The following is a 25,849-nucleotide window of genomic DNA, read 5'->3' on the forward strand; positions in this document are numbered from 1 at the left end:
TGGCACAGGCAGCACTGGCAATTAGATGCTTCAGCTGGTGTGGCATTTCTTCTAGTGTTATCATTTTCAGAGCTGGTTATGTGGCCTGATTTGAAGCAAGTAAAGAAGTGAATTACTCAACATGAAGAATTAGAGATTATTAAATATTAGTAATGTTTACCATATGAAATATTTTATAGGATGACATAGATCTGCTTTAAATTTTCTTTTGGCACAAATCAGCATATGTATTCATAACTAGAAAAATTTCAGTGTTTTATTGCTTAGTGTTCTCTTCACCTCAGTATTTAATGTTCTGTAATGCAGATCAGTAAACTTTTTTCTACAAAGAACTCAAGAGTAAATATTTTAGGCATTGAGAACCACTTAGAATTTCCATAGGATGGTTTTCCTTCTTCCTTTTTCCTCTCTCCTACTTTGATCCTTTATCGTTTTCCCAGTCAAAATGATTCTCTTGGAGACCGAGGGCAAGAACTCATAATGGACCTTGGGTTGCAATCACTCAGGCTCTAGGATTGATGCAGGTGGATTTGACCTAGAAGTTGTAGTTCACTGATTCCTGAGAGAACATATACTTATTTTTTGTTTTTCTGTAAAGGGTCACACCTAGCATTTTTCAGGGCTTACTGAAGTTCTCATCACTCAGACATCCCTCCTGGTGGGGCTCAGGGGTCCATATGTGGTGCCAGGCACCCAACCCAGGTGGGTGCTATGCAAGGCATGTACCTTGCACACACTACTACTGTTCTGGCCCCTACTTTTATTTTTTTCATTGGAAAGTACTGCAGATTGATTGTGAATATATATACTTTAGGGTTGGTGAAACATGTAATGAGATCTTCTGTTGTAAATACCAAGAACAGTTCAGAGACAAATAATCTTGAACAATTTATTCCGTTCTCTCAGTGTGTGGAACTTCCAAACTATAAAATAATGAGGTTGAATTAGATGATTTCTAAATTTCTTTCCAAATAAGATGTGTTATGAGGTGACCTAGAATTTCTTGGCCACATTCAAGTGGAAACCAGGGCTAATAGGTGGGTAGAGTTATTTATGTTTTCTTCACTTTCCCTTTGTTTTTCTTCTTTTTTTGTTCCTTCTTTAGCAAGTTCTCTTTTGGTTGCTATTCGAACGGGAGAAAAAAAGTGTTCTTGTGGATATTTTTTTTCTCTGGGTATTTTGGAGGACTTTAATGTATATTATATATGTATCCATATATATAATATTTTTTCCTTTTCTCCAAGGTTGTCAGCTTTTGTTTTAAGATGTTTCATTGAAGCTGACCCTTACATAGATATTGATGAGAATGTACTACACAGAACATATACTTGGCTCAAAAGACATCAGAAATCGAATGGTGAATTTTGGGAGCCTGGAAGAGTGATCAACAGTAAGCTTCAAGGTGGCACTAAAAGTCCAGTAACGCTTACAGCCTATATTGTTACTTCTCTCCTGAGATATAAAAAGTATCAGGTATTTAATCTTTAATTTAATAAATGATGGGTGGAAAGACACAAAGAAAGTAGACTAGGATGGGTCAACTATGTCTTGCAGTTTTATAGCACATTTAAAATCTGAATTTGAACATTATTTTGATTTGCATTTGTGGGCAAACCCCCAAATCCAAGACTAGGACAGAAGACTGGAATTTGTGACTTGGTGGTGAAGTGCATTGCGTGCCTTGCTTTTATGAGAGGCCCTGAGTTCAATTGCTGGTACTGCAGACACTCATACAAAAGCTAAACATTGAGAAAAGAGTATTACTTTGAGTAACTGAAAGAACTCTAAGTTGACTTCCTAATATAAATGCTCAATTTTTTATTGGTGAAAAATCACTGCATATTTTATTACCAGCAAGAGTAATTTCAGTTTTTAAACCTACATTTTATCGGCCTGGTGGTGTGGCACTTAATTAAGGCATGGATTTATAATGTGGCTTGTGAACATACTTGTGCTAGAGAAGGTGCTTCATCAGTAATAGCTCTTTCATGGAGGAATGGAAATTGTATCAATTAATGTGACAAAGTTGGTTGGATTGTAGGTGGGTTATGACTTTGTACCATAATAAATTATTCACCTCTCACACCAGTTATTCTTTTTCTCTTTGCTTCTCTCTATTTCTCACCCTTCCTCTTTCTTCCCTATCATTTCCTTTATTTTTCTTTACCCTCTCTTCTTCTTTCATTTCCTTCTCCTTTCTCTCCATTCCTTCCTTCTTTGGTTTCTCATTGATTTATAATATTTTGGAAAGAAAAAATATTTCTTAGGGGCAGAAAGTCTTTCAGAATTGTTAGAATATCTGGGAAGTGTAGGTTGTGGAGGACGTTTGAATTTCTAAAATACCATGGAGCAATTATAATGTCTTCTAATATAGTTCAGAGTGCACCCACATACTAAAGCTGTAATTACAGGGCACGATGTCTAGCTGAGAATGTGTGCCTGGAACTCTGTGCTTTAATGAGCTTAATTTTTCTCCAGAGCTGTCTCAGTGATTGATGTCTTCACTGTTTAATGCTGACTGCATTTTGCATGACCAAAAAAAGCCTTTTTGTGTTTTAAGTTCCTACTGTGTCTCATTCCAATATTCAGCATGTTGGAGATAGATTTTCTTCCTAACATTATAGCTTCAATACATGCGATCAAGTATGAGAAACATATTTCTCAACCTATATTTCTGGCAACCATCTGAGTTCATTATTGCTAGTGGGTAAAACATTTGCAAAAGCTTCACTTCTCATTTCTTCTTCTCCCTAAAGAACAATGTTTACTTCTGAAAGCGGGAAAGCATTATTATTTTCAAAATCCATGGTAATTTTTAGGCATCAAGGATCACTGTTGATTTCCATTAGCTTGGACAAATTCAAATGTTCAAATAAAACTAAAATTATTCTTTGAATGGATGTTTGAAAATATTTTTTTAATATGTGGTAATTTTCATAGTAATGTGTTGATGTTTTTTCTTTCAAGCCTAATATTGATGTGCAAGATTCTATTAACTTTCTGGAATCTGAATTCAATAGAGGAATTTCAGACAGTTACACTTTAGCCCTTGTAACTCATACACTGTCATTGGTGGAGAGTTTGAAAGCAAAGGAAGCTTTGGATATGCTCAACTGGAAAGCAACTCGAGAAGGTAATTCCTTGATCCATCTGAGTGTCTGTTTTACATTATGAGACATAAATTTTGTAAGAAAATTTTGAGTCAGATATGAGATCGATAGCATTTAAATTTTATAAATGAGATGAAAAGAATGAACCACAGATGACATCAGGATGGGTCTGACATAGCCATGCTGCTTCTAGTTTCCCAAGAACTTTCTAGAAAATTTTAGGGCCCAATGTCTCTTTCTGTTTGATAAGTTCTGCCTTGTGTTAGCTACCTTTATAGTTTCAAGACACTATTTCTGGCGTAGTGACTTTGGATAGTTGTTAGAACCTTGGATTGTAGAGAAACTAGGGATCCAAGTCTGGTTCTGCTACTTTGTAGGCTTCAGTTTCTCCAAATGGGGATCCAATTGCTGTGAGGATTACATGAGAGAATGTTCAGTGCCTGCCATCTATCAAGTGTTCAGAAGTGTAAATGACAATGCTAAATAACAGAAATACAGATGCAAAGCAGATGCAGTTATGTCTGCATTTTTCCCCCCACCCCGAATGGCAGATTGCTTATGGACTACCATAGAACAAATGTTATTACTTCCTAAATAACCTTTGTAGTCAGAGACTGTGTGTATGTGTGTATGTGTGTGTGTGTGTGTGTGTGTGTGTGTGTGTGTGTGGTATTAGGAAGTATAAATAGTGTCCATTTACTTAAGATGGAATAACTTATAGTTATAATTTTACATTATAACTTTGAACTTGTAAAATAGAAAGTGCTCAGAGACTTCTAGGACTATTAAATGTATATGTTATATTTTTAAAATTTTGTGCCACACATGACGATAATCAGGACTTATTCCTGGCTCCTGGCAGAGCTTGAGGGAGCACCTTGACAGGCCATGTGCAAGATGATTGCCCTTCCCACTGGACTATTGCTTCAGCTCTATAAAACGATATATCCTTACTTGCAGCTAATTTAGATTGAATTCTTATGTATTGTAGTGCTAGGGACTAGAAGATTATTGCATAGAAGATGAAGTATCTATGACATTTCTTTGTGTTGCTAAATGCTAATAATCTCATACTCCACTTGAGTATAATTATCTAAATAATATATAAGTAAGAGGATGGAGCACAAGAGAGAATGTTCCTCTGAGTGCTAACAGGAATATCTCTGGGAAGATTGTGGAGTTAGCTGAGTTTTCTCATGGAGGAGGGAGGTTTGGGCTTGTTTTTTGGACTTCTGTCTACAGCTCTCAGATAATTAAAGAGAAGGAAAATGTTCCCAGAATGTTAGATGTGGTTAATGACAGATTTCCAGAACAGAATTCATTTCAGTGCTTCCTTGAATATTTTTTTTGGGATGGTCTGATTAGATAATTTATATGCTTTGTCCTCTGCAATATACTACTTATTCTTCTTTGTGACTTAATGGTTTGTAACTAAACATAATAAATTTTTCTTAGAAAAATATTTTCATCAAAACATCCTCAATTAAAAGTGATATATAAGTACGTGTGTGTGTGCCTGTGTGTGTGTATAACTGTACATATACTTGCAAAGCACAAATATATGCATAAAATGCACTGGGACTGTGAGATGGGCTATGCAATTTCTGGCAGAATTTTACCTGGACTTTATACAGAAATCCAAAACCGCATGGATGCTTCCGCGTCCACGCGACTTAATATCTCTTAATTGTCAGCAATGTGAAATGGTTCCTTTTTAGCAGCTCTGACTTGGGGGGGAACTCCAAATAATAACAGTTGAGTTTTTTGTTGAAATATTGAAGGTAATCAAAGTAGCAGCCATTTCTCTGGACTGTGAACTAAGCAACAGCCCCATGCCGGCTGAGAAGAGGAAATATTCCTCTTTCCCAGTTGTTTCCCATTTTCGGGGAGAAACACGGCGTGGCGTCCACCATACTATGAGGCGCGGGAAGAGGGATGAGGAAAAAAAAAGGAAAAGGAAAAAGGGAAAAAAAAGAGTTATATACTCGGAGCAGTGGGGCTACATATCTCCTCATTCTCAGCAATGGAAAACTAATTATCAAATGCTTCCTTGGTAGTAGGGCTCTCTTTCTTGGGGGGAAACTCCAACAACAATAGTGAGTTTTGTGTTGAAATATGGAATGTAATCAAGGTAAAGAGAAAATGAAGTGAAATTCATCAGTTATGCAGTTGGGGGCGGGGGGGCGGGAGGTATACTGGGGTTTTTGGTGGTGGAATATGGGCATTGGTGAAGGGATGGGTGTTTGAATATTGTATAACTGAGACATAAGCCTGAGAACTTTGTAACTTTCCACATGGTGATTCAATTAAAAAAAAACCAAATATATGCATAAATAAAAATTTTATACCATTCAAGTAGCGCTTCAGCCAGTGTGGGAATATTTTACGGTAGGCAATTTAGAAGTTTGTTATTGGCCAGTTTATCACTACTTCTCTCTGGCAGGAGATGTCCAGTTCTGGGCCTCATCAGTGCCCAAACATCCTGACTCCTGGCAGCCCAGCTCCCAGGATATTGAAGTTTCGGCCTATGCTCTGCTCTCACACTTCCTGCAGCATCAGGTTTCAGAGGGAATTCCAATCATGAGGTGGCTCAGCAGGCAGAGAAATAGCTTGGGAGGCTTCGTATCTACCCAGGTGAGATGATGGTTTTAATTTTTTTTAACTTCCTCTACATATTTTAAGACATATAAGAAAGTTATGTAATAGAATTTATGAAATTACCTGGCAGTTAATTTCAGTTAAACTTATTTTTCTTCTAATTTTATTTATTTTTTCATTACTGATATGAATCATATCTGCTATTTATGTGGAACTGGTTAGCTCCCCATGTGTATGGGCCTTCTCCAATTTGTTGTAACTGGTGGAGATGCTCAGTTCTCTTCAGCACATATCTTCTGAGTGTTTCCTGACCCAGAAGTCTCTAGACCCAGGAAACTCAAACATGTCTAATGAAGATTCCACTCTCACGGAAAGTGAACGAATGTATAGCTGGTGTCCTAAATATTTCTAAATTTCTTTTTGAAAAGTTTGAGGTACACTTATGCACACAAATGTTCTTTTTTTTCCTTCATAGGACACTGTTGTGGCCTTGAAGGCCCTGTCTGAATTTGCAGCCCAAATGAACACAGAAAGAACAAATATACAAGTGAATGTGTCAAGGCCAACTTCACCAAATCCTGTCAAGTTTGAGATTGGAACACAGAATCGCTTTGTCCTGCAGACAGCAGAGGTGTGAACAATGGGGTGGTGACTTGCAACCTATGTGGCGGTCCCTTGTACTGAAATACCGCTTTATTTCTATTTTCTTGATTTCAACAAAGATTTTGTTCCTAGAATGCTAGAGACGGGAAGTAAGATGAGTCTTCCTTTGAGCTAGAGAAAGGGGAGGAGGGGAACCCTAGATAGACTTGGAAAAAGCGAAAACATGGCAATGTTAATTTGGAATCTTACTTGTTTTTATTTATTTATTTTCTGTACTGGGAATTGATTCCAGGGGCTCATGTAAGCAAGGCAAGTGCTCAATTCCTGAGCTGCCTTCTGCCTGGTACTGTTATACTGGGAAAGGAATTCTGTAAGCATCCTCTGTAAGCACTGTGCTAAACTTCTTTCATGTGCAATTACTGCATTTACTTCTGAAGCTAATTCTAAGATGTGAGTGCTTTTGTCTCCATTGTATTCATAGCAGAATTGAGACTGAGAAGAGGTAACTTAGCCATGAACATGTAACTAAGAGCCGAAGTTGAACCCATGGTTTCAGAGACAATTATTTTTTTAAACTATAGGACATGTCTTCTGAGAAGAATTGACAAGTCAGCATTAGAATTTTGCCTTTGACGTGATATAAAAGAATATATTAGCCCCTAACTTGATTTCCTTTGTTAGCCTTGGGGGAAGTTGAGTATAAATGGATGAAGGTGATAACTTCTAGGCACTTTGCAAAAGCTTGAATACGGGAAATTAGCTTAATCAGTTTTTTTCTTCTTTTATTTAGCTTGAATTGGCACAGCCAGTTGAAGTTGATATTTCTGCAAATGGCTTTGGAATTGCTATTTGTCAGGTCTGTAATGAACCTTACTTTTGCTTACTTAAATATAACCTTTAAAATTTTTACTAGAGTTCCATGATTTGCAGAGTTATTCATAGCTGGGTTTTTGACTTTCTATATGTTCCAGCACCAGTCCCACCACCACTGTCTTCTTCCCTCCAACGAGAACTTCCCTCGGGGTTCTTGTGTTTTCCCCCCCAACCCCCATCCTCAGCCTGCCACCTTGACCGGCACCTTTTTGAGTTTGGTTGTTGAAATTGGGGTCTCTTGTTCCACTTTCACTGACTCTGTAGTTTGGATATTTAGTTGTACTACTCCTTTACTGCACAGCAGAACCTGGCAAGCTACCCAAGGTGTATTTGATATGCCAAAAAACAGTAACAAGTCTCACAATGGAGATGTTACTGGTGCCCACTCAAGCAAATCAATGAACAACAGGGTAACAGTGCTAGAGTGCAGTGCTACTCCTTTACACCACTACTGTTCTCGGGTCCTCTTGACCCTTGCTTTCCGTTGTTTTCTAACTATATTTTGTTCCCCCTCTTGATTTCTTTCCTTCTCTGCTTTTCTTCTTGTACTCTAGGACCATGGGTGATCTAGGCATTTCCCCTTCCAAATAACTGGACGGTTATTCTACATACCACATATATGTGGGATCATTCTGCATTTGCCCTTCTTCTTCTAGCATACTTCATTTAACATATCTTCCAGTTCCATCCATGTTGCTGCAAATGGCATGATTTCATATTTTCTTATGGCTGCATAGTTTAAATACAAATTTTTATAATAATTCTTTGGCTTGGGGCTGGAGTGATAGCACAGCGGGTGTGCATTTGCCTTGCACATGGCCGACCCGGGTTCGATTCCCAGCATCCCATATGGTCCCCTGAGCACTGCCAGGGATAATTCCTGAGCCAGAGTCAGGAGTGACCTTTGTGCATCGCCGGGTGTGACCCGCCCAAAAAATTCTTTGGCTCAGGAAATTTCTCTTTGTCTTAGAGGACTTGTATAAAATTCTAAATGTTTTATTTCTATGAGTTAGGCAAAATGAACTCAAAATAAACTCAGCTTTTTTGTAAAAAGTATTAGCAATGTTTCTATTAGCCAGTAAGTAGATGTGGACTTTGTGGACTGTTATCTATTTGAAAAATATTTGAGTATTACTTTTTGAAGTGATTCATGTAAACTCTCCCACTCTCTGTGTAAATATAGCTCAGAAATTCTAATGCTGGTGAGATTTCTACTATGACTTGATAAAAGAATATATATTTTATTTGTATCTTCTTAATGTTCATTTGCACTGCACTGTATCACTGTCGTCCTGTTGTTCACTGATTTGCTCAAGTAGGCACCAGTAATGTCTTCATTGTGAGACTTGTTGTTACTGTTTTTGGCATATTGAATATGCCACGGGTAGTTTGCCGTGCAGGTGAGATACTCTTGGTAGCTTGCCGGGCTCTCCGAGAGGGACGGAAGAATTGAACCTGGGTTGGCCGCATGCAAGGCAAATGCCCTTACCCGCTATGCTATCACTCCAGCCCAAAATAAATCTCTCCTGTAGGACACTGGTGGAGGGATGGGTGCTGCATCATTGTATGACTGAAACCCGATCATGAAAACCTTTATAACTATGTATATCTCGGTAACTCAATTAAAAAATATATATATTAAAAAATATACCCAGTAAAGTTGACAAATACATTCACTTTTCCCTTCAATGGAAGGTTGGGAAAAAAATTCCTGTGAATGTATAATAAATGTATAATGTGTAATTCCCATAAACCTATAATGTTCTTTCTTTGGAATTATATATAGCCTCTTAATTAAAAATATTTGTTTATAAACTTTAATAACAGTATTTATTAATAATTATACTTAGTTACTAAAGTAAATTATTTTTTAAGTTGAGGATTACCAATCTAGTTAGGGTTATCCTAAGAAGAATTAGTAATTGGCCAATATTTAGAATACAAAACTATGGGAATTTATTGATAATTTCTCATAGTGATAACTTGTGATTTATTGTAGCTCAATGTTATTTATAATGTGAAAGAATCAGAGTCTTCTAGAAGAAAAAGGTCCATCGAAACTCAAGAAGCCTTTGATTTAGATGTTGCTGTTCATGAGAATAAACGTGATACCAATCACTTGAATCTCAATGTATGCACAAGGTTGGTACTTCCTTCAAAATATGCATTTAAAAATTTAATTTATGTATAGTTATATAATTATTACAATCAAGATTTAACAATATTTTCTCTTTCCAGTTGGCATTACATTTCAGATTGTAAATTAAAAATGCTGCTCATTGTACTTAAGGAATTCTCAGTTACTAAAAAATTTATGAAATTTCCTTGTACTTATAACACATTTGAATATAACTATTAGTAAACTCAGTTTTAATTTATAAAAATCTTAATCATAGCATTGCAAAATTGGTTATTTTAATGTTATATAATTGTTTTAGGTTTATAAAATATATTACTTTTAGCTTTCTACTTACATGTACTTTTTTTAAGTACATGTAAGTTCAGTGAAAAAAACCACATCTTTATAGCTACGGCAAAGAAAATTTCAGCTTAAAGATCCTCACGATGGATAAGTAGGTGTTTATTACTTCCAGGAGTACTCTATAACATGAGTCTTGAATTTGGCTTGTATCCAGAAGCTTTCAAAGATTTTGCTAAATCACATGGACAAGGAGTTCCACTTCAGATCTACTGACTTGACAGAATGAAGGGCAGTAAAGCTGTCTGTCTCAGCTTTATTGGTCAATTGAATGTACACAAGGGTTTGAGGACAATTTTAGAAACTCATTGAGTCAAGAAACTTTCAGGTTTCTTTGTTTTAGTCTGCATGTCCACTTACCTATGCATTACCTGGGGAAAAGCTGGGATTTATTATAAATATTATTGATATGGGGCTGGAGCGATAGCATAGTGGGTAGGGTATTTGCCTTGCACATGGTCGACCTGGGTTTGATTCCCAGCATCCCATATGGTCCCGAGAGCACTGCCAGGAGTAACTCTTGAGTGCAGAGCCAGGAGTAACCCCTGTGTATTGCCAGGTGTGTTCCTCCACATGGTCAACCTTATTTGTATTAGCCACAGCCTGAACCTATTCTTCTCCATAACTGCTACCATCTATACTACCTTTTGGTTATCTTGTTATAAAATGGTTTTGTTATAAAATGTCACATGTTTGCTGGAGAGATAGTATAGCAGAGAGGGAGCTTGTCTTGCATGTGGGACAACCTGGTTTGAATCCTTGGCATCACATATGGTCTCTAAAGCCCCACCAGGAGTGATCCCTGAGCACAGTTAGGAGTAAGCTATGAGCACTATTAGGTGTGACTCACTCTCAAATCCAGGTATCCCCCCCCCCTCAATACAAGAGAAATGTCAAGTGTATTTTCCCTTTTTCTCACCTTGCTGGGAATTTTGGAGCAGCAGGAGGGTAGCAGAATTTCTTCAGTGATTGTTTTCAGCCGAGAAGAAAATAAAATAGTGTTTCTTTGCTAAGCTCATACTTGGGTGTTGTTCCAAAATACCCACAGGAAATTATTATTGTAAGCAATCAAAACTTATATTTACTATAAACATATAGCAAAATATTGTTCCAGGCACTTTCACTTGCATCTCGTACTGACAGTGACTCTATAAAGTAAATATTGTTTCTATCCCTCCTTTTCTTTTTAATTAATTCAGTGATTCATTCATTCACTTACCCTGTAAATGTGTGTCTCTTAACATGCCAAGTAGAGTATCAGATATGCGAATATAACAGTGACTATGACCCCCCCCAAAAAAAAAGGGCACAAATCTTGGCTTCCTTTAACTATTTTAAGGGCGGGGGGAGACACAAGTTAATAAAATAAAATGCCTTAGAGAGTCTGAAACTTTAGTTTTAAAAATGGCTAAGAAAATCTCATAGAGCCAGGAGCCAAGAGAGGGGCTTCTCTGTTAGGGAGATCAGGTGAGTGAGCAGAGGAGGGACTTGAGGTGTAACCAGGAGTCAAACCTTAAAGGCATCTCATTCTTTAGGGAAACTAAAATAAGGATGTAAAAAGAAAGAATGCAGGAGGGGGGTGGGATTTGAAAATATTCATTCAGTGTCAGGAACCAAATGAGCAGCAGAGTCCGATAAGCAGAGGAAGCATATGTGTGTGTAGATCTTGATCTCCCTCCATCTTTCTGCATAGTTTCTCCTCAGCAGGAAGGAAGAGGTTTTCATGTGAAGATAATAATATTATAAAGGGGTTTTGGAGGAGCCAGAGATTACAGGGGTTAAGGCACTAGCCAAGCCAGATTCCATCACGGACCCTGCGTATGGTCCCATGAGCACTGCCTGAAGTGATCACTGAGCACCGCTGGGTGTACCCCTCCCCCTAAAAGATGTGTTAGAAACATCTGATATGAAATACAAATAATATTATTGTTTGTTTTTTGGGGAGCCACACCTGGCTGTGCTCAAAATTTACTCCTAGTTCTGTGCTGAGGGGTCACTCCTGCCAGAGCTTGGGGGGCCATATGGGGTGCCAGGAATCAAACCCATGTTACCTATGTGTAAGGCAAGTGTCTTACCCACTATAGTATCTCTCCAGTCCCAAAATATAAATAATATTTAAAGTGAAATTTATCAGTAACTATAGAAAAAAATGAGCTGATATGTCAGGCACTTTATTCTCATTAATATTGTTCAAGACTTTACTTACCTCAGACAAGATTTCTGTGTGGTTTGGTAACTTAACACATTCTGGCTGGTAATTATTTTTATTAAGTTGTATCTCCAATAAATCAGAATATCTTTTATAACATAATGAAAGTAATGCCATTTAGGCAGATGGGAAGCTTTCTTCATGGGTATTTTTGCTCAGCTATAAACGCCGTTAGTATTCATGCAGTTACTCATATTCACTTGCACCTATTTTGGCTGATTGTTCCACTGGCAGATGGTTTCAGTTGCTTGGGGTTGCCGAGCCAGTTCAGTCAACAGTTGAACTAACTATATGGTTTTTTAGTCAGTCATGTTTGGCAGGCAGAACTTTGCTTCTCTAAAAAGCAAGAATTTCTAACAGCCCTTCTTGTTTTTGTCATCTGAAAGGACAACAGACACTCACTTGACAATGCTCTGATCTCTCAGGTTTGGGAGGAACTTCTTTCCATAACTATTCTGGGCTTTCTGGGCCCTGAACAAAGAGCTCTTGCCACCTCTTCATTTTAGAAAAATATTTATTTCAAAAGAGACAAAATGTTGTTGGTACCCAGACTCTTTGATGCTCACATTGTGTACTACAGGGTGAGAGAATGATGCAGTGTCATAAAACTTTCCAGGGCTTGGTAATTCTCTCAAGGTGGCCAAAGAAAATACAAAATGTGCTCCAAGTATGTGGGAGAACAAAGAAAAGGACTCTCTCTACCGCTCTTCTTTTCTAAAACCAGATGAAGCCAAGGTTGCTAAAGACTTGGCTGTGGTCTCCCGCCGAGTGGTCAAGATTTGCCTCTTTTCCAGTTCTGGGATTTCAGCTGGAAATTTGAGTGCTGTCAACTTTAGAGAAAGTGGAAAATGCAAATTGGTTTGGAACAATCGCTAGAACTCAAGTTGCCTGTTCAGGGGGCCTCTAGGTTGGACTTGTTACTTTGCAGGCATGTTGTCCGATCAGGATGAATCCTGATGATTATTCCTCATCAGGTTGAAAGTTACTAGAATTTCATGCATGTTTGAAGAGGATTAGAGGTTTTCTGTATTGGCTATTATTTCAACTAGACCATAAATATTTGGAATATATCTTGGCAGTTTCAATTTCCATCTGAAGGTAGTTTGGGAAGAACTTTAGACTATTCTTCAAGGATCTTAATGGGTTTCTTCCTTTCTTTTCTCATTGATGTAGGTTTTTGGAACCAGATAGGAGCGGCATGGCTCTCATGGAAGTTAACCTACTCAGTGGTTTTGCTGTGCCACCAGATGCAATTCCTCTGAGTGAAATAGTGAAGAAAGTGGAGCATGATCATGGAAAGCTCAACTTATATTTAGATTCTGTAAGTAGTAAAACCTAAATTTCCTATAGGTAACTTTTGCTGGCAAGCTACCCGTGGTGTATTTGATATGCCAAAAACAGTAACAATAATGGGCTTCATTCCCCTGACCCTGAATGAGACAAGGATGAATGGAGATGTTACTGGCACCCATTCAAGCAAATCGATGAAGGGATGTCAGTGATACAGTGAATCTTTGATAAAGCAATTATTATTTATGTTCAAAAACTAACCTTACCTTGTTCATGTCAGTTATTCTAACTTTTTATATGTCTAAATGATTTGAAAATGACAGCCAAATATTTAAAGTAGCTAAAAACATGTCATTACAAAATTAATTAAAGAGAATTAATGTTGAGCCTGAAGAAGGACTAGGTAACTAAATCATTCTTTCAGCAAGGTATTAAAATATATAGAAATTGCCACATTATAATTATAAAAGCTCATTTTTTTTATTTAAAAAACCCAAAATGTATTGAATCTAAATCCTCACTCATGCAAAACAAATGTTTTAGCTCTGAGCTTTAACCTCAGTCTTTCATTTATTTTCCAAGAGTTTTTTTTTTTACACTAGAGACTGAAAATGTACTTTGTTTTTCGATTTTCAGGCCACACTCAGTAGTGTTCAGGGCTTAACTCTTGGCCCTGCACTCAGGGATCACTCCTGACAGTGCTCAGGGGACCTTAAGGGGTGCTGGGGATCAAACCTCAGTAAGCTGTGTGAAAGGCAAGTGCCTTACCTGCTGTAATATCTATCCAGCCCCTGAAAAAGAATATTATAAAAAAGCAGTTTAATAGAAGTATTGGGATTTACAGTACTTTTGTTAACCATACTTTTGCATGGATATGACATTCTAGCACTGCAACCATCACCACAGTGCTCACTTCCCTCCACCAGTTCCCAAGGGCCTCTCCCAGAACCCCCACAGGTGAACTCAGTTTTATAGACAAATCTCCAGTTCCAAGTACTGCCAATATTTATTGTTTCTTACTATATTACTTTATATCCCACATATGAGAAAGTTATTTATTTATTAAAAATTATATTTTATTTTTATAAAGTTGTTCACAATAATTCTTACATTTATTATTTAAACACCAATCCTACCTACCACCACTGCACCTTCCCACCATCATATTTCATATGTTTTCACCACAAATACCAAGCCATGCCGAAACAATTAATTTTGTATGGCTTATTATGAATAATCTGCTAAAAGTGGTCCAATGAAGTTTCTTTAGAGGAAAGTGTGTGAATATTGTTGTATTCCATCCCAGAGCCATTAAGCCTTGTATAAGAGATTACTAACATGTTTGTTCAACCACATCAAATATTGCGTGCTACTCTTGGTGCATCAGTGATGTAGAGTATGAGTGGCTGGCCGTGTACTCTCGGAGTTCTAAAATTTAGAATACGAATATACAGCAGATTCACCTATGGGTGAGGCTGTGGATCAGATTATATGGACCCAGGGGCAGTTTGTGGGTGTGACTGCCAACCTACTGGTAAACTAGGAAGATGGGAGGAGGAGGCCCATTTCTGCTTCAAGCGAGCTTGGAGATTTAAATCACGGGTCCCGAATACCTCAGTTTTTCTGCAGATTCACTCATGAGTGAGGCTTGTCTGAGCCTGTGGAGAGCAGCCATGATCATTCTGACAATTGAGTTCTGGAGGTTTTTGGCTGCCCGGGCTCTGTTTTGCGCAGGGAGGGAAACTCACCTGCCCCTCTCCAAGTTGCTCTGGTGAAAACAGCCTGGTGTGGGTCTGGAGGCGTCTCTGTGGCATGTCATTCTATTGAAAGTTTTTTTTTAATTGTGAAGATGTGGCATCTATATATATATGATGATTAAAACTAAACTCCTGAAATTGTAAATCAATAAGTTAAAAAATATTTCCCCCCAAAATTGTATGTATCTCTCTTTAAAAGAGTATCTTAAAATATGTTCATAAAACTTTATAATAAATTCAAAATATGTTGATTCTTCCACTGAAAAGTTAGATACTGAACAAATTGAATAATATTCCTAGAATTTTATTCTTTACATGCTACGATTATATAACTTTTATTTATTTTTTTCTTTTGCTGTGTGAGAATTATTACTGATGTAAGAATTAGGTGCATAAAATGTCTGAGGAAGGTAAATAATTTCAAAATTGCTTTTGTTAAACTCAAAACAACCATATATTATTTCTTTCTAGCATGTTTGTTAAACTTAGAGGTAAAATCTAGATTTATTTCTAGGTGTCATTTTGAATTCAGGTTTTGTCAAGCACGAATCAGAAACATTATGTTTTTTAAAAAAGTTACTTCTGAATATTGTCACTTGCTTTAGGACTTAAAAAATCTTTAAGACCCTACTAAAACTAATTTAAGTGTGTGAATTCTCTTGCTGTTTGTTAATATGTATATTTTTAATACTCTTTGACAATCATGCACCTGATTGGAACTTGAAAAATAATTTTTTAAGATTAAAAAATTAATTGATCTTGCAGTTTTTCTTGGATCTGTGACGTTCTTGTTAATGGTTGTCTTAATTTGAATGACCAATACATTTTGATTTATTAATTAGACTTTTGACTATTGGTGAGTAGTGACATCTAAAGAAATTGATCAATTTAGATTCTCTAACCAATATTGTCTATAAAAATCAATATAAATCTCCCCTCCTAGAGGTAAAAAAGCTGGCTTTCATATTACATGTAAATAAGTTATTGGTGGTGGGGTGGATTGTGGGTTCTTGGGTAACTCTGCCCTGGGGTGAGCCCACTTACAGGCAAGGTGGCTCCCCTGAACTGTGGACATATCTCTGGAGAAATGGCTGCCATGAGCTCTTAGTAGTGCAAGGAGTGGAGTGTGCTGCCTGAGATGGGAAATGGGTGAGGCAGTAGGACCAGGGATCAGCACCCTGGACTTGGTGCTTCTTTAAACATTCAAATTTTTAGTTTCCCATTTAATATATTGAAAGTAAGAATAATATTTTTTCGTAAGGATTTAAAATGAGATCATTGATGTAACCATAGTACTGAGTTATGGAATCTTATGCTGTCCTAAGTTTCCTTTTTTAAGAAAAAGAGATATCACCATGGCCTCTTTGCTTTTATCTCCAGTGCAGTATATAGGGGCCGGTGTGAGTAGTAAGTAGTACAGCAGGTAGGACATTTGCCTTGCACATGGTAGACCTACATTCAATCTCTGGCATCCCATATGGTCCCATGAGTACTACCAGGAATAATTCCTGAGTGAAGAGCCAGGAGTAACCGCTGAGCACTGCCGGTGTGGCCCTGAAACAAAACCAAAATCAAACAAAAAACAACCAACCCCCCCCCCCCAACTACTGTTGTATATTCTATACACACACACATTTTAATGGATATTGGATATTGTTAAGAAATTGGGGTCCTTTAACTAAAAACAAAGTTTATAGAGGACATTGGGATTCTGAGTCAACATTAAATAAAAGTAAGTTTTTTTAAAAAAAAAGAAAAGAAAAGCAAATTTTTTGGTTTATCATGAACATGTAGTCTGTCATCCATTTAAGAGTTTTTTGTTTTTGTTTTTTTAAGGTAAATGAAACCCAGTTTTGTGTTGATATTCCTGCTGTGAGAAACTTTAAAGTTTCAAATATACAAGATGCTTCTGTGTCCATTGTAGATTACTATGAGCCAAGTAAGTGTGTTCTGGAGCTTCTAATACTCTAAAATTTGGGTTAGACTTTTCTTTCTTCCTTCACTTGTTCAGAATGGTCACTGATTAGATTGTATTATTTTCAGCCTTTGAGGAGAGTCATGTGGTTTAGATGCAGGGGGGAATTTTCCACTTATTTATGTATTATTCATCATCATCATCATCATCATGATCCCATTGATCATCGAATTTCTCGATTGGTCTCAGTAATGTCTCCATTCATCCAAGCCCTGAGATTTTAGAAGCCTCTCTCTACTCGTCCTTCCAACAATGCCTTACTGGAGGCTCTTTCAGGGTCAGGGGAATGAGACCCTTGTAAGGTCCCCATGTACTATTGTTTAGAAATAATTTCATTTATAAATACTTTTATTTAGGTTCAGTAATTTATGATGGTGTTAATAATAAAATTTCAGGCATACAGCCTTCCAACTCCAAACCAATTGTCAGCATCTCTTCACCAGTGTCCCAAGTTTCCCTACCACCCTCACTTGCCTCTTAGTAGATTCATTCACTGTATCCCTGTATCACTGTCATCCCGTTTATCATCAATTTGCTTGAGCGGGCCCAGTAACATATCCATTCATCCTAGCCCTGAGATTTTAGCAGCCTCTCTTTACTTGTGCTTCCCAATGGTGTCGCATTAGAGGCTCTTCAGGGTCAGGGGAATGAGACCCATCATTGTTACTGTATTTGGCATATGAATATGCCACAGGGAGCTTGCCAAGCTCTCCCCAGCGAGGGCAGTAAACTCTTGGTAGCTTGCCAGGTTCTCCAAGAGGGAGAACTAGGCTATCAGATGTTGCGTGCCCGAGATAGCTTGGTTTTATAGTCCCTGGATATTAGCCGTTGATGGGATTACACGGCGCTGGGGGCAGTTTCTGGGTGTGACCGCCTAGCTACTGGAAAATGGAGGATCTGGGCAGAAGAGGCCCAGTCCCGATCCAAGCAGGCTTGGAGATCTCAGCCCCGGGTCCCACACACCTGTGTTCCTCTGCCAGTTCCTTCATGCATGAGGCTCGTCCAAACGTGTGGAGAGTGACTTTGAGCATGGCTGTGGCTGGGTTTTGGAGGTCTTCAACTGCTGGGGCTCTGCACAGGGTGGGGAGGGAAACTCAATCTGCCCCCTCCGAGGAACCGTCTAATAAAAAGTAGATTCATTAAAAAATTAATATTGGGATCCAGGGAAATAGTATAGCAGGTAGGATCCCTTGCCTTGCATGCTGCCATCTTGGGTTCAATCCCTGGCACTTCAGTCCCTGCAGGAGTGAGCCCTGAGCACAGAGCCAGGAGTACATAACCTGGTGTAGCCCCCAAACCAAAAAAAATTAAGAAAACATTATTATAGTTTGGTTCTGTAGCACTGCAGTGTAGCACTATCGTCCCATTGTTCATCGATTTGCTTAAGCGGGCACCAGTAACATCTCCATTGTGAGACTGTTGTTACTATTTTTGACATATGGAATACGCCACAGGTAGCTTGCCAGGCTCTGCCATGTGGGCGGGATCACGTGTTTAAAATAATACTGGCACTTATGGTTTTTTATTTATTATTTATTTATTTATTTTGCTATTTTGGGTCACACCCAGTGATGCTCAGGGGTTACTCCTGGCTCTGCGCTCAGGAATTACTCCTGGTGATACTTGAGGGACCATATGGGATGCCCAGGATTGAACCCGGGTTGGCCACGTGCAAGGAAAATGCTCTACCTGCTGTACTACTGCTCTAGCCCTGGCACTTATAGTTTCAGTGTATACAGTTATCTCATCTCTGTAGCACCAATATGTCTGAGACCCTGTCACTTTCCATTTAAGTGAAGATAATTGCAAATTTATCAGGGTCACTTGATAGCACTAAGCATGTAAGAGTGAAAAGTGACGTTTTTATTTATAGTATTTTAAGTGTTTAATGTGCAAACACATGTATTACATGTGTAATATTTGTAAAGGAAAAATGTCACAGAGGGTCTAGTTATGTTGCCTGTCCAAGTTCTGTTTCTAGTCCCAGCACCCATCATCCTCCTGCTTTAAAATGGTAGTTTTACAGGAGAGAATGTGAACAGCCCTTAGTTGGTTTTACACGGACTGTGTTAGTGGGTTTACTCTTTCTATATTGAGAGTCCATTGTGCTAAAACCCATATAGTATAACTTATAGTTTATGTTTGGTATGTTAAGAAAACATAGGGTGGAAAATAACAGCTTCAATTTTACTGGTAACCTCTTTATAAAAGCTAGAAATGTAGGATGTGAAAGTAAAGATCTGGTTTGGACATCACCCAAGTTAACTAGGACTGCTTTTTATTCTGCCCTAGTGTGATTTTTTTGCACGAGTTTACTCTCCAGGCTGAGGAAGTGAGTCAGCCTGCGTCCAGAGGTCTGGGGATCAGAATAACCAGGGTGCTTAGAGAGTCATTTAAAAAAATTGATTCATTAATTTTTTAAAATTACTGAATCATTAGCATATGCCAAAAACAGTAACAATAAGTCTCTCAATGAGAGACGTTACTGGTGCCTGCTCGAACAAATCGATGAGCAATGGGATGACGGTGACAGTGATTGAATCATTGTGAGACACAGAGTTACAAAGCTGTTCATGGTCAGGTTTTAGTCATAGTGTGTTCCAACACCATCCCAGTGTGCATTTCCCAGGGAAATACACCAGTGTGCATTTCCCACCACCATTGTCCCCAGTTTCCCTCCTGCCACCCTTCCCCCAACCTATTTCTATGCAGGCACTTTCCTTCTCTCTCTCTCTCTCTCTCTCTCTCTCTCTCTCTCTTTATCTCATCATTTTTATGTGGTGTAGGTAGTTGCAGACATGGGAACAGTAGTGGAGGGGGTCTTGGGCACATTGGTGGTCCTGCGGTATAGTAACTTTGTACATTAATGTCAGCAAAGCTAACAGTACTTTAAAAAAAAGCTTCAAAATTAACTTTCCGACATTGTTGGCAGTGCTTGGTTGGATATTGATGTATGACTAAGGTATATAGAACCATTTCTCTCTTGAATTAAGAAAATATTTCATCCCTTCTTTTGATCCTATTGGAATTGGGAAAAGCCTCTGCTCATATTCTTTTTTTAAATTTTTTTTATTTTTGGGTCATAGCCGGCGATGCTCAGGGATTAGTCCTGGCTCTGCACTCAGGAATTACTCCTGGCGGTGCTCAGGGGACCATATAGGATGCTGGGAATCGAACCCGGGCCGGCCGCATGCAAGGCAAATGCCCTACCCCATGTGCTATTGCTCCTGCCCTGCTCATATTCTTACGGGATGTTTTATGAAAAAAGCTTTTGTAGCATCTTATTTTTTCTTAGTGAAGAATAGGATTCACTCTGGAGACTCAAAGATAGTATCTAGTTATCTAACATTGTTGTTTATCTTAGTTATAAAAGTTTACAGCTGTTTGAGGTCTGTAAGGAATATTCTAAACATTTAGGAAACAAGATTCAGTGTATACATTTTTTTTTGGTGGAAAAGTAACTTAATTTTAAAGGGGCCCCATTAAAAACTTGTAAGATAGGGAGCTGGAGTGATAGTACAGTAGGTTGGGCACTTGCCTAGCACATGGCTGACCCTGGTTTAATCCCCCAGCATCCCATATTGTTCCCCAAACATGGCCAGGAACGATTCATGAATGTAGACCCTGGAGTAGACCCTGAACATTGGTGGGAGTAGCCTCCAAACAAACAAACAAACAAACAAACAAGCAAACCCCTCTGCCCTAAACAAAAGACTAACCCAAGATGAAGTTGATTTGGATAATAAAAATGATTCCAATATGTATTCAACATGCCAAAAAACAGTAACAAATAAGTCTCACAATGGAGAAGTTACTGGTGCCTGCTCGAGCAAATCGATGAGCAACGGGATGACAGTGAGAGTGATATTTTAAGTGCCCTAAAATTAAAAAATGTTTGTAATATTAAATATTTTAAAAAGTCACAAAGAAATGGGAAAAAATCTCAGAGAAGGTAAAAAATAAAAATCATTTATATGTCCTAATTTGGGGGGATATATTAACTTGAGCTATAAAACTTACACGAACGGAAAGTTACGTTTTGTTTTGTTATTAATTTTGGTCACATCCCAGCTGGTAGCTGGCAAGACAAGTGCCTTACCTGGCATACTATCACTCCAGGCTGCCAACTGAGTTTCCTAATGACTATATGCTCAACATTTTGAAGCAGGAAGACAAGGTATTGCATAGGCAGACTGCTTCCATATTTTTTATATAAAACTCAAGGTAAATCTCTTTTTTTTCAGTAGTTCTAGTAGATCTTTTCTAAGGACCAAAGATAGTAGAGAGGTTAAGGTGCTTGCCTTGCATGCAGCCAACCGGGTTGATCCCGGCATCTTATAGAGTTCCTTAACACAGAGCCAGGAGTAGGCTCTGAGCATAGCTGGGTATGACCTCAAAACAAACAGACAAAAAACAATTTATCTGAATGTCCCCCTACACGAACTCTTGGGAGTTTTGAGAATATTCCCTTTTCAGTCTCTCCTGTTTCAGCAGGAGGAGGGTTGTGTCTGTGATTGTGACTCAGCCCTTCTCTTTCATGCTGGCCCATTGTGGTGGGAAATTGTCTGGGATGAAAGCATTGTTTCTCTCTTGGATTTGGTTAGCAATGTTGACCCCTTTTGGGGAATTTCAGCTTTTTTTTTTATATAAAGGACAATAAAATTAGGTGAAGAATGGAAAAAACAGAAAAGCGTATTTAAATGCTCTTAACTGTTGGCAAAGTGAATGTTTCTAAATAAAGGCATGGAAACTGATGCCTACCTCTCTGAACAGGGAGACAAGCCGTGAGAAGTTACAACTCCGAAGTGCAGCTGTCCTCCTGCGACCTCTGTGGAGACGCTCCCGGCTGCCTTTCCTGTGAGAACAGAGCGTTGGCCACCTTCTCTCCTTCCTTGATCCTTTTTGTTTTGCCCTCCATGCTTCTACTCTCTTCGCATTATTGGCTGTGATGGACTTTTTAAGGACCTGTTGTAACATTTAGAAGTCACATGTGACTGTCTCATTTTTATAATCAAAGATTGCATCTATTTTGAGAGGCCACTCTTTTTCCCTTTCTGGGTTTATAGGATAGCGGGAGTGCAAAGAGGGTGTACCCTGTGTCCTAGTATGTCTGGACTCTGGGTGAGACAAAACTACACAGAATGAATGACAGAATGATTGCGGTTGTCTGCCTTGTCCCCGCCTCTTAACATGTTTTAGGACTGCGGTGGGTGAGGTGGGGAGTGTTTGTTTTCTCCAGAATAGATGTTTCTGTTTGGGGTTTTTAGATTAGCTATTCTCTTTGCTTTTTAGAAGACATGAACCTACTTTCTTAAACATTTTGCACTGGTGTTGGTTGTAGTATTCAAGATGAATTTCCTGGGACTCCAGAGAAAACAACTGGAAGAAAGAGCTTGTTCCCTTCTCTTTGCGTATCTGCACTTTTCCCTACAGCTCACAGGGCCTCAATATCACTGTTGATCTTTTTTTAGAAATCAAATATTAGTTTTTTTTTTCTTTCTAGGATGCAGGCAGTGAAAAAAAAAACCCCAAATGGTGGTTTAATAAATTTAACAAAAAATATTTTTTTAAACTGTAGAGGCCATACCACCTGGTGCAATGCTGTAATTGAACTCAGGGCTTTGAACATGAAAAGCATGTGACCTCCTGCTTGAGAGTCTCATCCTGAACCAAAATGGGGCCTGAGAAAGAGGTTGGGGTTTGATGGGATCAGAGTGTTAACAGTTCTGTTAATCTAAAGTATTCAGGGCTTTGCCCAGGATCTGATAGAAACTCTTCTAAGGAATGGAGTTTGGGCATCAGACTATCAGCTACCTGGTGACATGGAATGCTTGCTCTCAGTTATTCAGAAGATTCTTGAATTTTGAGCATCTGAGTCATTGAGCATTTGTATTCAGAAGACTGTTATTCATTTGTCTGGGTGTCAATTTTATTTTATTATTGTTATTATTATTTGGTTTTGGGTTATATCTGGCAATGCTCAGGGGTTACTCTTAGCTCTGCACTCAGGAATTACTCCTGGTGGTGCTCAAGGAAGCACATGTGATGCTGGGCATCAAACCTGGGTAGGCCACATGCAAGGCAAATATCCTACCCACTATACTATCGCTCTGACCCCTGGGTGTCAATTTTAAGGAAAAATTCACTTTCTCTCTTTTCTTTCTCTTTTAAAAAATTCTCTCCATTCTTTTATTTCTTCCTTTAAAATGTATTAAAAAATTTCAGATATATACCAAAAGAAAAAAAACCCAAACAAAAAACTAAAGCTCTCTTACTAAACCTAAGAAGAAATGGTTAAATCTTGCTTCTTAACTCCATGGTCTAGCTCTCAAGTGGACATCAGAAAAATAATTGCTGTGGATTCCAAAAAGACTGCATTATAATATCTCTAACTGTATAAAAATGAATCTATCAAAATAAAGCATGTAACATATTTAAAGCACATTAAAATATGTCTTGTCAATGAAATGCTTCCTTTTACTATATGGTTCCATTTTACGCCTTTCCAGATATTTTAAGATTAGTGCCTTTGATTTAGTGTTTATGTTGCATTTTAATCTGTGAAACATTCTGCCAGATATACATCTGTTTTCTAACATTTTGTTATTTACATATGCAGTAGCAGTCCTAAATTTTCAAAATTGTAAACAATGTCATTTTCTTTACTCTCATTCATTTTTGAAGGGGGGCACACCTGGTTTTATCTGGGCTTACTTTTGGCTCTGGACTTAGGGATCATTCCTGGCAGCCTTGGGGAAACATACGGGTTGCCTCGTGAAAGGCAAGAACCTTATCCACTATACTAACTCTTTGGCCCTATGTATATTCTGGCAATATACTAATTACCTTTATTTTGAAAATATTCAATAGCTGCTTTCAACACTTCTGTACTAGGTATTTAAAACGTTTGGAGCTATGTTTTTTCTTCATCATTTTCAACAAAGCCGACTTATTAACCTGCTGGTATATAAACTGGGATTCTTAGTAATAATCTTAAAATTGATTCGAGTATCTTATATTAATTTCTACAAAAATGTGTTATAAATACCTCTCTGGCTTTTCTAGCATGAAGAAAGTTGTGAGTTTGCCGAGCTGTTACCATGGCCTATTGTACTACCTGGTATATATCTTGGGGTACATCAGTTTTTTTGCATGTTGCAAATTTGAGGCAGAGTAAGTGCACTAGCTCTTGGAGAAGCTTCAGAATCTTTTCTACTCTGAGTAGAGGCTTCCATTAGAAGTCTATCTACTAATTTTTCTTTGTTTTCAGATTCCAGTATAACACAACACCTCAGAAAACTTACTGTTCTGTCATTAATTCAAGTGTTTTATATATATGTTCATATGAAATTTTAGGACAGAGGTATTTTGAATTTCCTTAGGAGTAATTTGAAGTGCAATTATTTTGATCACTAGATTAAATAGAGAATTCTTTTTCCGTTTTATTCAAGAAACAGTAGTAAGCATACTTTTTTCAATTTAATAAATTTATTAAGTCATCAGTTTATAAACATGCATTTAAAATGAAATATGTTATTAGAGTTGGAGGTTTGTTTCAAATCTGCTTCTAGATAGTTGTGTTTTCATTTGTGTTTTCAATTGTGCTTCAAAAAGACAATGTCATGTCTCACATTCCATAAAATGTCATTTTCATTTCAGTGATTGTGATCAAGGATTCCTATTTGATAAATTATTTCTAATTTTCTGGCTTCTAATGGCTTTTATACATTGGTGTGTATCTCTGTAATGGGGATGATATTGATATATGTGTTACTACTCTTTAAAGATTAATTTTATCTTCATGTTCTCATGAAGTCACAATTGTATTGAATCAGTGGTAGAAGTTAGTTTTATATTTCATTTTTAGATGCTTGGGATTTATCTTTGGTGATGTCAATGGAGTATGAGTCTTTTTTGACCCTTCAAGACTTTATGTTTTGGAATTTTAGTAGAGTGCAGCTGATGTAGCAGAATCAATTTCTTATGTATATTAGAACAATTTATAAAATTGTATTCATAAATCTTCTATTTTGGTAAACTCTGTTGCATGTAAGAATACTGTTGAAATAAAATGAAATAAAATGATAAAATGACAAAATTAAAGCATTATGTGTTAAGGTGATACTGCACTTAAAATTTGAAAATAAATGTTTGTTGTTAATTGTACTTTATTTTGTAGTTCAAAGGAAATCATGGTTTATCAATAAAACTTATTAATGAAAATTAAAATTCCATCTATTTATTGTTAATGTTATTGTTAGTGCTATTTTACTTCAGTTTAAAGTGTATGTATAGCATGTCTCCTTAAACCAAATTAACGTAATGATGAGCACTGAGGTGTTTGAGAATAGTTTTTAGTAGGCGTTATGTTAAAGGAGTTTTTGATATGCATGAGGTGGAAGAAAGTTAATTCCAGCTCCCATCACCTCCCTCCACATTCTTTGCTTTAGCATCTACAGTGCAGTTCATGGAAAAGTAAGTGATATATAAAAAGAAAATAGGAGGTGAAGACTCACTCAACTTCTGGAAGTTAGAGATTTAGAATGCATGGTGGGTATACATGGGAGGGTAGAGACATGAATTATTGCACACAGTGTAAATATTCTATCCTTTCTTTGGTTCCAACCCAGTGTTTCAAACATTGTTTATTTGTGTATTATTTGGTTTTGGGGTCATACCCAGTGGTGCTCAGGGCTTACTCCTGCCTCTGTGCTCGAGTTACTCTTGGCAGTGCTTGGGAACCAAATGCAGTGTCAGGTTCACAGTATGTAAAACAAGTGCCTGAACCCCTGTACTATCTCTCTGGCCCACTTTTTTTTTTTTTCAAACTAAACGCATTCTCCTACTGTGGATTTTCCACGTGTCTATGAAATGCTGACAACAGTATGGTGGGTCTGAATTAGTCATAATTTTGAATCCAGTGACACATGGCAATGTCTGGAGACAGTTTCATAG

The 25,849-nt window shown here is 37.7% G+C and overlaps 1 protein-coding gene across 1 annotated transcript in view; it reads left to right on the top strand.

Annotated features, from left to right (window-relative positions):
• CD109 (CD109 molecule) overlaps positions 1–25,112 on the top strand; it is a 161,596-nt gene extending 136,484 nt beyond the window's left edge. The window contains exons 25-33 of the mRNA XM_055135354.1: positions 1,245–1,473; positions 2,968–3,133; positions 5,554–5,744; positions 6,184–6,339; positions 7,102–7,167; positions 9,184–9,326; positions 13,046–13,193; positions 16,756–16,858; positions 21,668–25,112. Coding sequence (XP_054991329.1) covers positions 1,245–1,473; positions 2,968–3,133; positions 5,554–5,744; positions 6,184–6,339; positions 7,102–7,167; positions 9,184–9,326; positions 13,046–13,193; positions 16,756–16,858; positions 21,668–21,843 — 1,378 coding nt within the window. The 3' untranslated portion in view covers positions 21,844–25,112. The remainder of the gene's footprint in view (positions 1–1,244; positions 1,474–2,967; positions 3,134–5,553; positions 5,745–6,183; positions 6,340–7,101; positions 7,168–9,183; positions 9,327–13,045; positions 13,194–16,755; positions 16,859–21,667) is intronic.
• Positions 25,113–25,849: the final 737 nt, after the last annotated feature.

Source organism: Sorex araneus, chromosome 4, assembly GCF_027595985.1.
Source record: "Sorex araneus isolate mSorAra2 chromosome 4, mSorAra2.pri, whole genome shotgun sequence".
Lineage (NCBI taxonomy): Eukaryota > Metazoa > Chordata > Mammalia > Eulipotyphla > Soricidae > Sorex > Sorex araneus.